Genomic DNA, 17,131 nt, shown 5'->3' with positions numbered 1-17,131 from the left:
GGAGTATTTCTACTCGAGTACAGGTGGAGTTAAAGGACACGTTCACAGTTTTTTAAGTGTCTTAAAACAACAGTGAAACATGTTTTTCTTGCTGTTTCCTCCTGTTCATACTGACCATTAGAAGATCCCTTCATAAAGCACTTACAATGGAGGTGATGGAGGATTAAATGTCCATAAATGTATTTAAAGTGTTATGGAGTTTTCCATCTTTAGGGGTTACAGATCGAGTGACCAATTGGGTCAAAACTCACACTGTAATTCTTAATCTCTCCTCCAGACTTCAGCTGTCTGTGATGTTTTGGTGAAAGCAGAAACGTCTCTGATAAAGAGTATATCAGCACTGCCGCGGTAAACCAAGGCCAGAGAGGATCCTTCTAGACAACACAGATAGGTGGGATGTGAAGCCAAAATGTGTTGATAATGACCTGAGGCTCAATGCAACGTGACTTAAGATGTCACGGGTCCTTTGTTTAGAAACTAGTGAAACAATTAGACTAATTTTTCATATTGTAGGCCGATCTGCTCGGGTTAAAGAATAAAGACTTTCAGAGGACAGAACAGAAAGAGAGTTACAACAACTTGGATGTTCGCTGTCGTCAAAGCCTCCTGTGAGCTTCTCTCCACTGAAGTGTTGACCGTCGCTCAGAAATATCTTTTAACGTTACAGTCTTTTTAGTGCCAAAGTCCCTCTTTTTGTTATTATACTTCCACCTGCAGCTCAACAGGGAAACACTGTCTGAGGAAACATTTAGTTCAGTCCTTTCCCCTTTTCATTATTTCTTTTCTTCTTTCTTACTCCTCCTGCTGCTTTTCTCTGTCCTTCCTTCAGTCTGTTTCTTCCCTTTCTATCCATCCTTTCTTTCTTTCTTGCCTTTGTCTTTTAATCTTTCCATCTTCCTTTGTTCCTCTTCTTGTTCCTTCTTTTCCATCCTTTTTCTTATTTTTTGCCTCTTTCTTCATTTCTTTCCGTCTTTCTCCTTTTTCCTCTTTACTCTCTTGTTTTACCCATCCATTTTTCCTCCCTTTCTCTCCATCCTCTACCCTTCCCTCTTTCCTTATTTATTTCCATCTTTTCCTTTTACATTTCTTTTTTCCCTTTGTCCTTCCCTTTATACTGATTTCATTCCTTCTTCTTGTCCTTTTTCCATCCTTCCTGCCCTCTCTTCTTCTGTCCTCTTTCCTTCATGTTTTTCCTCCATTTGTCTGTTTCTATTTCTTTCCGTCTTTTCCTTTTTTTTTCATTTCCTGATTTCTTTACTTTCATTCTTTGCTTCTTTTCTTTCTTTTATTTTACTCCTGAATTCTTTTTGTTTTTAGTGAATTACATTTGCTCTATTAGCGGCATCCTGGTTACTTTAGATAATCAACAGACCTCGTTATTCTTGTGATGTGGTGAACTGTCCCTTTAAGGAAATGAGTGTTTGTTAACTTTCATGTAAACGTCCACATGAGCTGCAGTTTCCATAGAGACAAAGAAGTCTCTGATAAGCAAGACGAGGCCGTTAAATAACTTCTGTTCACTTAAATCTTTTACTTTTTGTAACATGTCTGCAGTTCCACGACATTAACTCCTGTTTATCTACAGTCAGCTGACAATCATCCTGCCTGTTTACAACCTGAAAATGCAGCCAAATGTAAGTCACAAGGTCACTCAAACACACTTACACACCAGCCTGAGGTCGCTTGGTGTATTGTGATAGAAGATGAATTAAGGTCTGACTGGTGAACTGCCATTTTACATTCTTATGAATTACTTTCAGATGAGACTCTTTAAATCCAATTATTGAATGTTACAGGCAGTAAAGAAAAGCTTGTTATTAACTGAACCACTTTAGCTTCTTCTGTGTTTTTAGTTTTGTAGTCTAAATGCATAAAGACAGGTATTTATTAACGTTATTTAAAGTGCTTTAAGAAGGTTACAAATCTTCAAAAACATCTTTCTTCAGTGAATCCAACAAAGAAAAACCAAACAGCTGCTTCCGGCATCAAATCGTTTCATCAAACGCTTCTGTGAAATCTAATAGAATTTAGGATGATTTCTGGTTTGGCTCATCTGGTCATTTTTGTGGTAAAGCAATAAATATAGTGCAAAAATATGAAAAAACAAACAATTTAGTTTTTCTTTATTTAACCAAAACTAAGACTTAAACTTATCCAAACTTAAAGTAAAAGTTACTTTGGAAAATACACTTATTTGCTTTTCTTTCTGAAAGTTAGATGTTTAGTTTAATACAGTTAAAAAAAACAAATGTTTACAAGCTAAATGCATGTTAGCATTTTATGCTACATTAGCATTAGAAGTGTAGTTTGACATTTCTGGAAATCCTCGTCTTCTCTTTCTTGCTGTGATTTAGACATTCAGATTGATAGCGCTCTCATGTTGATATGCTAAACATGAAGCTACCACCAACAGCTAGCTAACTTAGCTTAGCATAATGACTGGAAACAGAGGGAAACAGCTAGCCTGGCTCTGTCCAAAGGTAATAAAATCCAGCTACCAGCCCCACTGAAACTCTCTGATTAAGACTTTATATCTCGTTTTGTTTAATCTGCACAGAAAACCAAAGTTTTGCGTGAGGTTATGTGCCAAAATATTTCATGAGAAATCAAACGTAGCATCATTAGTGCACAAAAACTTCAAAGAACCAACATTTCATGGGATATGTTTTGGAGGGAAACGTAACACCACATTTTATTTATCTTTAACATATCAGAACATTCTTGAACATACCTCTCCAAAAATCTTTATTGCCTGTGTTTTACAGTTCTTACAGTTATTATCCACTCAAGTAGACTCAAATATGGTTAATTTAAGGTTTATGTAGGTAAAACCAATTAGTAAAGGTGAAGAAAAGATAGTTAAATTATAGAAATGTCACTGCTCTTTGCATTAATTGGCACTAAATGCTGCTATTGATAAATGGTGCTAAAGCAGAGCAGCTGCACAAATACAACAAGATACAGAACCCAACAAACATGACAGGTTGACTCTTTTCCATCCGCCGTAAGTTGTGTGTTTGTTATAAATGATTAACCCTGCACACTTTTATTTGCCTTTTCACTTTTTATTGCATAAAAGAATAATAATCATAAGTGCTTTAGTCTGACACGAAGAAAGTCCCACGTTGCATGGAGACTTTGTGTAGTGGTTTTTTGTCACAATAAAAAGGTGAAAAAGTAACTAACACTGAGCTGGTTGTATACATGCTCAACACAAGGTCTCAACTCTCAGTTTACTCATCGACCATTTTGTCTTCGGCTGAGATTTCAACACAACAGAGAATCAGAAAACAGTTACTGGTCTGTAAAAAAAAAAAAAAAAAAAGGCACATACAGGCACAGGAATAGATAACAGCGCCACATCTAACTGCAACATCGAGAAAAATACAGTGACGACACAACATCGCTGCTGCATGTTCAGTTTACTATCATATATGACGAAGAAAAGCAGCAGATCCTCACATTTAGTTGAAAAAAATCGACTAAAACGGTTAATCAGTAATTGAAATAATTGCAGATGATTTTTTTCGTCGACGATTAATCGTTGTTTGAGACTGAAAACGGTGGATTTACCCTTTCAGAGTCGATGCCACAAGTACAGGAGTTCAAACGTTTTCCTAGTTTTTCAAACTAGATCATGACGTATCGTCCGACAACATCTAGATCACCATCATGGCTTCCTCTCACTGCATCCAAAGGCCTCCTTTATCTCTTTGTGTGTCTTTGTCGTTTTTTTGTGCCATAAATTATACAAAAAAAAGTGACAGAAGTAGTGAGCTTGAGAAGTAAGTTCAAACCCTGCCGACCTTTACACACCTGGCAAACGGCTGCGTAAAGTGATTGTCTGGTTTTTAGACACTCTACGACAATCCTTGTGCTTCTTTTTAAGCCTTAAGATTGAGTGTGAGATTGATGAGTCTCAGCAGCTGTCATCATTAACTTTGAGTAGGGATTAAAAGATTGAGAGTTTCCGTCTCTGGGTGTTTGGGCTCAATCTGAAGGACAGTCTAAGGAGTTCTGACATTCAGAGAGCAACCCCGTCTCCTAGTAAATAACATGCATATACAACTAAACTGCAGAAACGTAAGGTGAGAAACCTGAAATGCTTGCACCAAAATGTCTGATCTTGGAGGAAAATATCTCCTAGGAGAAACTACAGCAATATTAAACTGCTTTATGGTTGTGTTCAGACTCTGGCAGCTTTTGGTTAGGTCTCTTTCACTAACCTTTTGCTGCTTAAACCTGAACACATACAGGACTCCGGATGTGAACCCTGATCTCGTCTCGCTCCATCCACCCCAGAGCGATATATAAATTTAGCAATTCACTCATTCTAAACAAAATAAAATAATGGGAAAGCAATTTAGTAGTATATAAACGTTATTTGTAAGAGACAAGGTTGCAGAAAAGGTTGAAAGTAGGACCACCCAAACATGGGAAAACACCTCAGGATCCTCCAGGAGGAAGCTGGAGAACAGTTTAAAATCTTACTAAACCTTCACAAACTTTGAGTTTGTTGTCCAAATTGGCAAATTTTGAAATTCTGATTTTGCAAAATGCATCACCTGCATTTGGTAGAAAAAAACAAGCAAACAAAACACTGCTTGAGGTGTGTTGGTTGGTCATTCAGCATCTCTAAAATATACAATATACATTTTATTACAGTGTTAGACTTGTAAGACAGGACGAAAACGGTCTATTATAAAAAAATATGTTATATACTTTATAAAGAATAGTCGGAGAGGAGCTTGCTTTTACCTTATTGTGAGTAATAAAAACATCTTTCCATGTTCTCTGGAAAATACACAGAAAACAGGACAGTGACTGACATATAATAATATTAAAACACTGGTTAGAAGTTTGTTAAACCTCCTGAGCATGAACAGAAATCTACACATCTTCTGCAGCTGGGAGCTTAAATTCACAGCTTACGTCTTCCTGAGGGGGTGCAGTTGGTTTTTGTTTATTCCTGACCTCTTTTAATGAGTTTAATGAGTGTTTTTAAGAGTTTTTTTTATAATAAATCTGTGAAACATCACTGTGGGGCAGCAGGTAAATCTCTGCACTGCAGCTGAGATAATAACGAGATGCAGAGCCTTCACACCCAGATTAATATTCCAACCATGTTCAGGATAATCAAATATTTCCTTAATGAGTCTGCACATGTAAGTGCCGCCGCATGTGTAATAACGGAATAATCCTGAATATGGAAATCCTGTGGAGGCTAGCTGGGATATGATGAACCATTTTCTAGAATATAAAAACAAAATCTGGTTTCTTTTCCACAGTCGGAGCTTTAAAACGGTCTCATATTAAAAACCATATCCCAACTACAGCAAGGTAAGGCTAATAATGAAATATTAATGTATGTAACAGAGGGTCTGAATGCTAAATGTACCCAGCAGGTAATCAGTCTCTCTCATTTAGACGTGAAGCGACCCGAGTCCTCGACATCAAACGGCGTCGTACTTTTCTTTTTTCCTGAGAAAGACATACAACCCTGAACGTGTAGCTTTAGCAGAGAAGCAGCATGTGGTAAATGTGGACTTCATTACCCATAAATCACATCATGTGACACAGTTGAACTCATCGGCAGGTCCAACCTTTTTCTGGTCAGAGCGAGAACTCTGAATTTTGCTCTTAATTCACCTGAAATTTGTTCGAACATACGAGGGTTTTTACTTTAAAATCTAGCCGACCGCAGGTTTAACAACATCAGGTTTGGTGTAGCCAGCTGTAGCGTAAGGATAAAGTAAAGCTTCAGAGGACCAAGAAAGGGTTTAGACATTTAAGAGTGATAATAACACCCTTAAGAATAAAGATTTGGATTGTATTAAGAGGTGGTCATAAACTAACAAATGGCCCAAATTGGAGGGAGTTTGACTGGAAGGTCGGCTAAATATGGAAAATGTTCAGGATTATGTTGGAGGGGTTGTGGCCACCAAGGAGACCTCTCTTATATATATATATATATATATATATATATATATATATATATATGATGGGTCCATCCAAACCTGCAGCGGCACCAGGAGGATGTTAACCCTGTTACAGTCCTGTGGTTGCAGCCACAAGCCCCCAAACATGAAACAATGGCAACAAAGGGTGAATGAGGTTCATTATAGAAAAGGTCACAGCTGAACATGGACGGTTTTATGGATCTACTGTACGGTTACCATGGATATTAGTCAAGTAAAAAACAAAGAACTACAACAGAAATTTGCTATGTCTCCTGTGTGTGTTTTTTTTTTTTAGTTATTATTTTATTGTTTGTTTAGTATTTTCTTCAGTTATATCAGGTTTGTTTGTTGTTGTTGTTTCTTTGGTTTTTGTTTTCTATCCATATGTCTCTATTCCATGAAATTCATATGTTAAGATATATAAGAGAACGTAGAGATGTTTATTTACTAAATGATGGAATGTATGAATTATATGGCACAAATAAAAAGTAAAAAAAAAAAAAAGTTCTTGTCGCTGCTTATTGCACCAGTAATAGTGTTTTGTAGAGTCCGCGTCGTCCACGAACACAACGTCTGTTTGCTGTTTTTGGATATTTGCAGGCTGCTGATCTGCAGGTTCACTTCCTGTTGTGAAGTCAACTCTTCTCGAGTCTCCAGTCGAACCGGCACATGGGAACAGTCTCCATGTTTCAGCACGTTCAGCAGTTTTCACAGTGTTTTTCTAGATGTGCGTTCAGCCCTTGTTGTCGACGGCAACAGGCAGCAGAGGGACGACGGCTTCGCTCCTCTCTGCCTCGCCGTTGTCTTTCGAGCCGTTCATTGCATTCTTCCTGGCCTGGTAGTCGGCTAGCTTCTTCTTCTTCTCCTCCTTCTCTTCCGCATCTAAATCGACCTTCGGGAGAGGCGGGAACTCCCGGCAGTACGCCGGCGGCAAGCACGGCACCAGATGCACCTCGCCGCTGTCATTCATGAGCTGGACGCAGGTGTAGAAATCCTGTGGCGAGCGGTTAGCGGTGACGGCAGCTGGGTTGGGTGTAGGGATGGTGCTGGGCAGGCCGGGATGTTCCATCATGCTGTAGTCCGTTCCCGGGAGAGACACGATCTCTGGCCTCGGCCACAGGGAGGGCCTGTCCAGCGGCGCCATGAAGGCGTCAGGAGGCGCGGAGCAGTAGGGCGACAGGCTCTGCATGTACGACATCGGGTTTTGTGTCATGAACTGATGATGTGCGGCCAGAGGCGTCAGGTCACACGGCACCATGAGGGCGTCCTTCTCCCGGTCGGTGGGGTCGGCGGGGACGCTGCACGCCTTCGGTGTGGTGAGATAGACGTTGTCGGCGCTGACCTGATCCCACACCTCCTCGCTGTAGCTGGGAGGTCTGTAACTGTGGAAGTTACTGAAGTGACGGTTGATTTCATCCAAGTTCCCCTTCTGAGGACGGAAGAGAGAGATGCAGAAGATGGAAAAGAAGGAAAAACAAAGGAGGTCAACAAAAACATAAATGAAGGAAAGATGGAAGAGAAAGGAAAAGAGATTCGTTTGAAGGAAGTTAGAGACAGTGAGAGGTGGAAAGAGGAGGAGGGAAGAGAAAGGAAAAGTTTTGGGAAAATGCAGCAAGAAATAAAAGGAAAGGACAGAAAATAGGAAGAGAAAATAAAAAGACAGGAAAGGAGAAAAAGGGAAAATTAAGGAAAGAGAAAAATGAAAACAAAATGCAGTGGGACCAAAATATGACACGGAGAGAAGGACGAGTAGGAAGGTAAACATGGAGAAAAGGAGGAAAGAGGGAAAGCAGGATTGAAGAAAGTAATAAAAAGCAAGTAAAAGGAAGAGAAGGAAAAGAGGGCAAAAATTAGGAATAAAAAGCGAAAGGTAGTAGTAGTATGGAGAGAAAGGAGGTGAAGAAAGGGAAGAAAGGGGAGGAAGAGGAGGGAAAGGGAGGGATGAAACGGGAGAAAAAGAAGCAAGAAGAAGGTAAAGGAGAGGAAATCACAGAAAGACATTAAAGAAAGAAGAAGGAAAGAAAGGAAAATGGATATATATATATATATATATATATATATAGACATGAGTGTGTGTTTGTGTGTTACCTTCAGGAGCATCGGGTCAATGCCGATGATCCGCGGCTTCGGAATAGGCGGCAGGAAGTAGTCTTTTATCCTGAAGGTGAAAACATAAAGAGAGGAAGTCTGAAAGAATAACAAATACATGTGCACGCACACACACACACACACACTGCTGATAAAATCATTATTTTCTAATCACAACAATTTCTGACAAAATGCACATAAATCCAGGATAATGACATCAGTATCATGTAGAATACGTCATCATGTATTTGTCTACATTGTCGTTTAAAATGTGTGTGTGTGTGTGTGTGTGTGTGTGTGTGTGTGTTTTCTCACTTCTTGCTCTGTGGAATGACACTAAAGGTGATGACCAGCAGAGCAGCGACACCGATGCCCGTCACCAGAATCAGCACCAGCAGTTTACCTGCAGCACAGGTTCAGAAAAAAAAAACAATATTTAATCACAGACACGTTCCCTCCTCTCTCCTCCGCAGCCTTTTCTACCCTCAAGGCTGCATATTTAATTAGAAAAAGAAAATTAAACGTCTTAATTAGACATGCAGGGAAGCTCAGATTAGTTTCTCTAATTGTTTGGCAACTTTACTCCCACTGAGCTGTTCTTCTTCTTCTTCTTTCTAAACTAAAATCATCTTTTCTCAACTTTTTCTCGTTATAATTGTCCAAACAAACAGAAAAAATAGATTCAAATAATAAGAAGAGAGAATAAAAACATAAACAAGAAATATTCACAACAGTTTCAGTTTCAGTTGCTTGTTAATTCTCATGTAGAAGGAACATATTTCTTTTATCGTAACCAAAAGAATATTTAATAAACATAAATGTGTTTACAGTTCAGTTGAAAATATTTGTTGTTGTAATATTTCCAGAAAAAAGTATATTTCAAGTATTTATATACTTATTATACTTGTTCATATACTTGTTAATATTACACATATTTCAAGGATAAAATCATCATATTTTGAGAACATAGTCGAAATATTATGTGAATAAAGTTGTAATATTTTGACAGTAAAGTCACATTATGTTTCGTCATGTTTAGACGAGAGCAGCCAACAATCGAAGGTTTAATGATTCTTATTGATTGATTATGTGCAGCTGTTATTCTTTCAGGATGACGTCAGCAGCTCTGAGACGCTGTGAGTCATCATCTTCTTGACTTGAGGTTAAAGTTTAAAAACACAATTAAAACCGCAGCTACGACATCGAGAACTGCAACAGCTGGACGACTAATTATAATAATAATAAACAGTGGTGGTGATCACGCTGTTGTCATGGAAACCCTTCCTGTCAGCGGTTACCTGTGGGCGGCCTGGCGGGGAAGCTCATCAACAGCTTGGCGCTCCATTTGCTCCACAGACCGTGGTTACGCGACCGGCAGCGAACTCGGACCACGTAGTCGCCGGCGGGGAGGCCGAGCAGCTCCACGTGAGGCTCCCGCAGCGGATGTTTCACCTGAAAACAACAACAACAAACAAACAACAACATCATTTATTTATAATGAGCTATTATTTTTACTGTATTTTTGACCATCTGTATGTTGATTCAACTGTTCTTTACCAGGTCTGGCCAGTAGAGGACAGCAATTACTATCATATTTACAATAAATTTACATTTTTACTTTATTTTACAAATGTATTTTACACTTAACTTCAGTATTTACATTTTTGGAAACTTGCTACTTTTTCATACTAATAAATACTATGAAATTTAATCATTTTTTTCATTAAATACCCAAATTTTATCCTTGCAAATACCCCAAATTTGCCATTGAAAGTAATTTAATTAAGGTGTAAATGGGATAATTAATCAAGTGTTATATATTTAGGTATTTTTAATGTGTTTTCTGTTCATTTTAAGGGTTTTAAAACAATAACCCCCCCCCCCCCCCCCCCCTTAAACCTGTGTTTTTGTTCTTCTGTCTTTATTGTGTTTTATGGTGTATTTTGTTTTTATTCTTCTGTCTGTCTTTACTTGTTTTATTCTTTTCATTGTTGGAAATAATTTCTTCTTTAAAGCACTTTGTGAACCCTGTTTTAGAAAGGTGCTCTATAAATAAAGTTTATTATTATTATTATTCATTTTTCAATCAAGGTGTTAAAGGGGCTTTAATGCTATTTGGTTTATTGCATGGACTTTAAAAAACTATTAATCACAAAAATTCAATGAAAAAAAACCTTAATTGAAATATTAAGTTTGTTTTAAGGCACAAATTAATCGTTTTTCATGTCATTTGGTCAATTTTTATGCCTTAAAATAACCTTAAAGTGTTAGAAAACAACAGTCAGATATGATTACTGAGAATTCTTCTTTTAGTGGCCAAAAAAAATGATGACGGTCTCATGGCTGAAACCTCCCGCAGTGACACAATGGAGAGAGAAGATAAAGGATGTCTATTATATAGGAAACATAATAGCGAGGTTACAACTAAAGACAGACGTTTTCCTGACGAAACGGGTCACCTATTATTTCTTTTCTTTCCCTCTGAGGAGAACGATGTTCCCATTCGTCTTCTTATTTAAATGTGAACAAGTTTTACTTTTTTTTTTCTTTTTTTTTGGTGCATATACATGTACCTTTTTTTTATTTTGCTTTGTTATTTAAAATTTGTTTATTTATTTATTTAATTTTTTTATTTACTTTATTATTATTATTATTATTATTATTATTGTTCATTTTATTTATTTTATTTACTTATGCACTGATAATGGCTGTATGGATCATTTACACCTGTATTAATGTAAATATTTGAAAAGCTGATTGTACTGTATGACTGCACTCGAGAAAAGGAAATAAAATAAGTTAAAAAACCTTAAAGTGATAAATGAAGGGGAAAGTCTAATCTGCTTGATTAGCTAAATAAGGGCTAATTTAATATTCTACTTTTAACTTCACATTCATCTGACTGTGATGTCTTTAGATAAACGCATCTGTTCCCGTCTGGATACTGTTGATACTTCTTCTCTTCAGTAAACAGATGTTTGTATCTTTTACCTTCCAGTTGTCGGGTTCGGTGACTCGTCTGTACTGCAGCTCGTACACCAGCGTGATCCAGCCGTACTGCAGGTCGGAGGGCACCGGGTACGTCCAGGACAGCAGCGCGTCGTGTCCTATTTCATCCCCGCCGGCGTCCGTCAACGTGTAGGTCAAGTTGACCGGAGCTTCAGTCTGAACTGCGGATGACACAACAAACACACAGAGAACAGTAGGAAATGTTAACAGGATGCTGCTTTCTAATCAGATTTATGTCAAAAGACTCTCAATAAATCATCAGTGGCAGAGATGTGCAGATAATTATGAGTTTATTCTCTGTTATTATGTTGAATCATTATTAATTAATACTGTACATGAATCAAAAAACTTCACAATGCAGCTCTCTGGCTGTTATAATGAGATAATAATATTTATGCAACAAAGAAAACCTCAATTATTAAACTTTAATAACCTCTTAGGGCTCATTTTATGGTTAATTTTACACGTTTTCACATTTTTATACTCATTTATTTACATATTTAAACGCTGCAGCTTGAATTAGTTTGTTATTTTCACTTCTAGACCAATCAGGGTTTAATTATTAAGGGGTTAAACAACCTTTAAAACACTCTAAGTCAGAGTTAATGTGGCTTATCAGGCTGAAATCTGCCTCATCCTTCCCTCAACATGTCTGTAACGCGTGGACCAAAAGTGACTCTGAGTTATCGCTCTATAAACAACCCAAAAAAGTCTCCAAAATCTCTCTAGACGTTACAACGCTACTGAAAATATACCTGAGTATTATATTGACCATGAACAGCACGGAGAGGAGAAGCAGCGCAATACGGATCGAGTAGAGCTGCAACAATTTTGAATAATTTTTTAAGAAAAAAAATCTAAAATTCTCTGATTTCAGCTTCTTAAATGTGAATATTTTCTGGTTTCTTTAGTCGTCTATGACAGTAAACTGAATATCTTTGAGTTGTGGACAAAACGTCATCTTGGGAAACACTGAATAAACATTTTTCACCATTTTCTGACCAAACAGCTAATCGATTAATCAAGATCATTAGCAGCACAAACTACAGCCTTCAAAATAAGAGTTAAGATGAATCAACACCTCTGTCAAGCATGTCTGACAAAATAAAACCTTTATTAAACTGAATATCTTTTTGGGTTGGAACAAAATAAAACATTTTAGGTTTAATGTTGAGCTTTGGGAAACATTTTTCAATCATTTTCTGGTATTTTATGGATCGATTAATTGAGAAAAGTAATATATATCAGTAATATAACTGATAGTTGCAGCCTGTGTTTCATATCACTGTGAACTGAATAAGTATGACATTTGAAAACGTCGTCTTTGACCTCGAGCTTATCTTCCAACATGTCTCCGGCTCCATAAAGCTCAAGTTAAACTGTAAGAGTCTCTGCTGCTGATCTAGTGGCCTTTCAGATGCAGCGTGTATAATGGTGAGGCCGCCGCCCCGCACTCTGCTGTATATCTGCGTTCCCTGCAGCGCCGTGATAAGAGCGACGTCCCTGACCTCCGCTGACACCGCGTCGGTCACGTGGACCCGACACGGAGCAGACTTCTGCTCTGCTGCACTTATCAAAATCTGCAACATCTGGATAACAAAACACACACACAGAGAGTCCTCGAGCTGCAGGCTGTTGTCTTCTTCACATTAATAAGAGGAGGGTTTTCACTAGTACTTCACTAATATTTAAAACCCTCATTAAACACGACAATGACCCTGTAAAATATGTAACGTGGACGCACAAAATAGTGATGAAACAGAGAGAGTCCATTCAGATGCTTCAAGGCAGAGACAAATTTCACAAGTAACGTGTGAAACCAGTCGTCACCGGGGAGGATGTACAGATGGAAAACTGATAGAAAGATGTAGTTTTGTCTGATATTTTTCCAGTTTTAGTTTCATGATGTCCAGCTGCTAAAAATCAAACTGAAAAGAGGAGGACAGGTGGTAAAAACGTTGATATGTGCATCTGAATCTCCCTTTTTCTGCCCTGAGTTTTGCCTCTCAGGCGTCATAGAGAGATTTCTTTTATTTCCAACAAAACACTTTGTGTCAAATCCTTTTTTGTGGTGTTTGATTCGAATCTTGATTCAAAACTGAATGAATAGAAAAAGAGGCGCAATATTCAGTCTCTTACTCCAGTTCATTTCAGTGCCAAACAGGTCACAGTTCACGGCAGTAAAGATGAAGGTCACTGCAGAGAAAAGTGTTTTAATTTATAAGTGCATTAATGTGGAAGCATCTTATAGTCTTCTGAAAGTGTCACTGACCGTTATTATGCTGGTTAAAGTTGTTTAAGTGCGTTCTGGTCAGACGTGTAGAAAATATTAACAATATACTTCACGTTTGTCTCCAAAAGGTAATTATTGATTTGTTAAATGTGCCCACACGCTGCCTTTCTTGATGATAACCTGCAGGGTGAGTCTAGTCTGCACGCTGTAGACTCTGCGGGTGATTCGCTGCCTCACTGTTGGGTTTTTCTTTCTGTCAACATCATGTTACTAAAGAACATTAAGAAAATTGATTTTTGACATTTTGTGAATCGATTCTGCATCACAGAAGATCAGAATCTTAGTTTTTGTTCATTAGATTTCTTAATGAAGCCGTTCGTTTGAAGCTTAATATCCTGCGTGATTCGGTTATCTTGTGTCTTCTGTGCTCACTCGGTGCTATTTCTCCTAAATAAAATAAAGTTGTGTTTCATCAAATTGCCACAAACTAGCTGACATTCAGACGCCGAGGACCGCCGGAGGAAACGTAAAGGAGAAAGACGGAGGTTTTCTGACATTTTATAGACCAAATAACGAATCAATTAATCAAGAAAATGAATTGATAATGAAAATAATCATTACTTGCAGCCCTAAACATTTGAATCTGTGTGTTTTAGAGGTGCTGCTGGGACGAAGTTTCCAGTCTGAGAGCAAAATGTGGAACTACTCCTTTAATTAAACCACTATATGAATAAATAATGGGTTTTTTTTTTTGTTATATTAACATCATAATGTGAACATCACATGCACTCTTTGTTTTGGTTGACTTCATTGTGTTCTTATTTATAATTCTTTAAATCATAAATCATAATTTTCACATTAACATCCTGAAACAAACAAACATATAGAATAAACTGAACGTTACCACGGCAACAGCCTGCGGAAGCATCAGTCTGGAGTTAACCTGGAGGGAAGTTTTGTTGTAATTTTTCCGCGTTTGCCTGCTAATTAAATCCTCCTCATCCGACCTGAGCAGCATGAATTAAAGCCAGCGAGGCCTGAAGGATTCCGCTTTCTGCACATTATTTATTCTCCAGCCGATTGCACTCGGAGACACCCGCCGCTCTGACTCCAAGGTCTCCACGTCTCCTCTCTCCGAGGCTCCCCCCCCCCCCCCGGGTGCTCTGCTGGGGTCTCTGATTGACCGAGCGTGAACATTTAATCAGCGATGGATGCTGTTCTTACCTATCTCTGCCACGTCCAGGCAGTGCTCCTGGGAGGTGTAGTTCCTGCGGGCGGTGACGGCTGTGACGTTTATACAGTAGACCTTCCATATAGATGTGTGGCCGCTGTCAAAGTGGCAGCTGTTGGGACCTGCAGTCGTGTAGTCTGGACATTCATGTTTGGGCCCCTTACTGCAAACGTTAGAGAGAAAAGAAAAACATGAGGAGACAAAGCTTCACCTCACGACCACGACCACAACCACGCCCCAACACCCTCCGTCTACCGTCTGTGTCTCTAACACTGATGCTTCACTATTAATAATCTAATGATGTCATATATAATAATATATCAGTCAGAGGGACCAAACCACTACTTTTACTGCAATACTTTAACTACATCAAGCTCATAATACTTATGTACTTTTACTGCAATACTTTAACTACATCAAGCTCATAATACTTATGTACTTTTACTGCAATACTTGAACTACATCAAGCTCATAATACTTATGTACTTTTACTGCAATACTTTAACTACATCAAGCTCATAATACTTATGTACTTTTACTGCAATACTTTAACTACATCAAGCTCATAATACTTATGTACTTTTACTGCAATACTTTAACTACATCAAGCTCATAATACTTATGTACTTTTACTGCAGTAAAGGTGTATATGAATGGACGAGAAGAGTGTGTTTGAGCATTATGAGCTAAACACTATGTGTCAAATACAAAATCCCTATTGTTTATTTAATATTTTAAAGATCTTTTTTTGCATTAAAATATATTTATTATAAAAATGATTTATACTTTTTTTTTAAATCACATAATCCCAGACGTCCATTGGTTGTCACAGACAAACCAGTGCAGAGCAGCAGGACGAACAATGACGCCGTGAACAATGTCACGACAGGTCAAAGGTAAAATCCCATCTGTCCTAATTACTGGGAGGATTTTCTTTGTGTGCCAAGTGGGCAGACTGGCTTTTGTCTGAAGCCACGTGAGGCTGCGTTCAGGATTTCAGAGCCGCTTTGAAATGTATCGACGTTTTAAAAGCTTTGTGAAGTGGAATCAGACTGGATATAAACGGCAGAACAGTGTAGGGAGGTTAAAGACTTTTAGTTTTAGGGTTGATGTTAAAGTTTATAAGAATAGAAACACAACGTGTGTGTGTGAGTGTGTGTGTGTGTGTGTGTGTGTGTGTGTGTGATGTGTGTCCGTACTCTTTGGAGTAGGTGAGGACGTAGGTGACCTCCTCTCCGTCCGTCAGGTTGTCGAGCGGATGCCACCAGCACGAGAAGGTCTCCATGTTGGGCGAGCGGCAGTAGTAGATGTGAGGCCTCGTTGTCATGGCAACCTCCTCTGTGAAGAAAAAAACAAACAAAAAAAAAACCACACAAACTATAAAGTCAAAGTGAATGTGAGCCCGTTGCCACGGACGCACTGGTGCAGCAACACAGAGACAGTGATGATCGGATATAGTCAAGGAAGTGTTTATATGCGAGTTCACGCACGCACACGCACACACACACACGCACGCACACACACACACACAACGTTCGTAGTGAACGTATCTCACAAGTTGCAGAATGTTGACACTCCTTTACTTTTCCCTAAATATCTGCAACTTAAAGATGTTGACAGTTTTTATGGTTATAAAAATCAAAACACTTCGGTTGAGGTCAGAGAAAGATGGTCAACACTGACTTTACCTTGTTAACATTTAACTGAAAACACAATATTTCTCTAACCTGAAACAAAGTTTTCTTGTTGTTCTAAATGTAACCAAACGTCGTTAACAAATTGTTGGAAGGAAAATCAAATCCTCCTCCTCTGCAGATAAAAAAAAACAAAACAGAAAAAATGGCCCCTTCAGCCAGATTATCAGGTCACACACACACACACACACACACACACACAAATCAATTACCCAACTGTCATCTCTCATCTTTCTCACTTCTATAAAACCCCTCTTTCCTAATTTCATCTCTTTCCACCTCAAATACACAAGCCGACACACACACACACACACACATGCACACACTCAATTATCCAATCCATCTCTGTCTGATGGACCGTCGTCCCCCATGACTGCATGACTGTGATTTAGACCGGCGGTGGCAAATTGATCGGCGTCTGAAAACAGCAGGAGAGTCGGAGCGGTGCTGGAAATAACGTCATTACACATCTCTACAACATTTCTGGACTGAACTGAGACTTATTTAAGAAGATTATTATTATTTTAAAGCATTTTCACCCTCATTAAATGGTATTTGTGGGTGTTTTTGTTCCATAAAACAAACCTTTGTAAGAGGAAGATTGTGCTATTTATTCATTTAAAGGTCTCACTGTAAAATGCCAAAAACATGGCGTTCAGTAACGGACGCAGCTGAGGTTGAACTTGTGAGTCGCAACACAAATCTGAAGAGTCGGCGGATAATTAACAGGACAGGAAAGCGGAAAAAACATCTTCCTGCATCAAATTATGCTTAATTTTCCACTTATCTGTGCTTTTTCCTCAGGAATTACTGACGTTTTTATTTCTGACATTTTACTTCTGCACCAAATTAAGCTTCATTTTCCACTTATCTTTGTTTTTTCCTCAAAAAAAAAAAAAAAAAAAAGCTAAAACAT

The 17,131-nt window shown here is 38.4% G+C and overlaps 2 protein-coding genes across 5 annotated transcripts in view; both read right to left on the bottom strand.

Moving 5' to 3' along the window:
• Window positions 1-17,131, bottom strand: part of LOC122976244 — a 1,153,509-nt gene that overhangs the window by 213,044 nt on the left and 923,334 nt on the right. The gene's annotated exons all lie outside the window — the stretch shown is intronic.
• Window positions 2,662-17,131, bottom strand: part of LOC122976264 (growth hormone receptor-like) — a 64,104-nt gene continuing 49,634 nt past the window's right edge. For all 4 annotated transcript variants that reach the window (XM_044344664.1, XM_044344666.1, XM_044344665.1 and 1 more), the window contains 7 exons: window positions 15,721-15,859; window positions 14,515-14,684; window positions 11,040-11,218; window positions 9,347-9,500; window positions 8,364-8,451; window positions 8,049-8,118; window positions 2,662-7,389 (listed from right to left, as the gene is read on the bottom strand). In XM_044344664.1, coding sequence (XP_044200599.1) covers window positions 6,694-7,389; window positions 8,049-8,118; window positions 8,364-8,451; window positions 9,347-9,500; window positions 11,040-11,218; window positions 14,515-14,684; window positions 15,721-15,859 — 1,496 coding nt within the window. In that variant the 3' untranslated portion in view covers window positions 2,662-6,693. The remainder of the gene's footprint in view (window positions 7,390-8,048; window positions 8,119-8,363; window positions 8,452-9,346; window positions 9,501-11,039; window positions 11,219-14,514; window positions 14,685-15,720; window positions 15,860-17,131) is intronic.

Source organism: Thunnus albacares, chromosome 24, assembly GCF_914725855.1.
Source record: "Thunnus albacares chromosome 24, fThuAlb1.1, whole genome shotgun sequence".
NCBI classification, from domain to species: Eukaryota; Metazoa; Chordata; class Actinopteri; order Scombriformes; family Scombridae; genus Thunnus; species Thunnus albacares.
The sequence above is the reverse complement of the archived record's forward strand: the minus strand, read 5'-3'. Positions and strand labels throughout refer to the sequence as shown.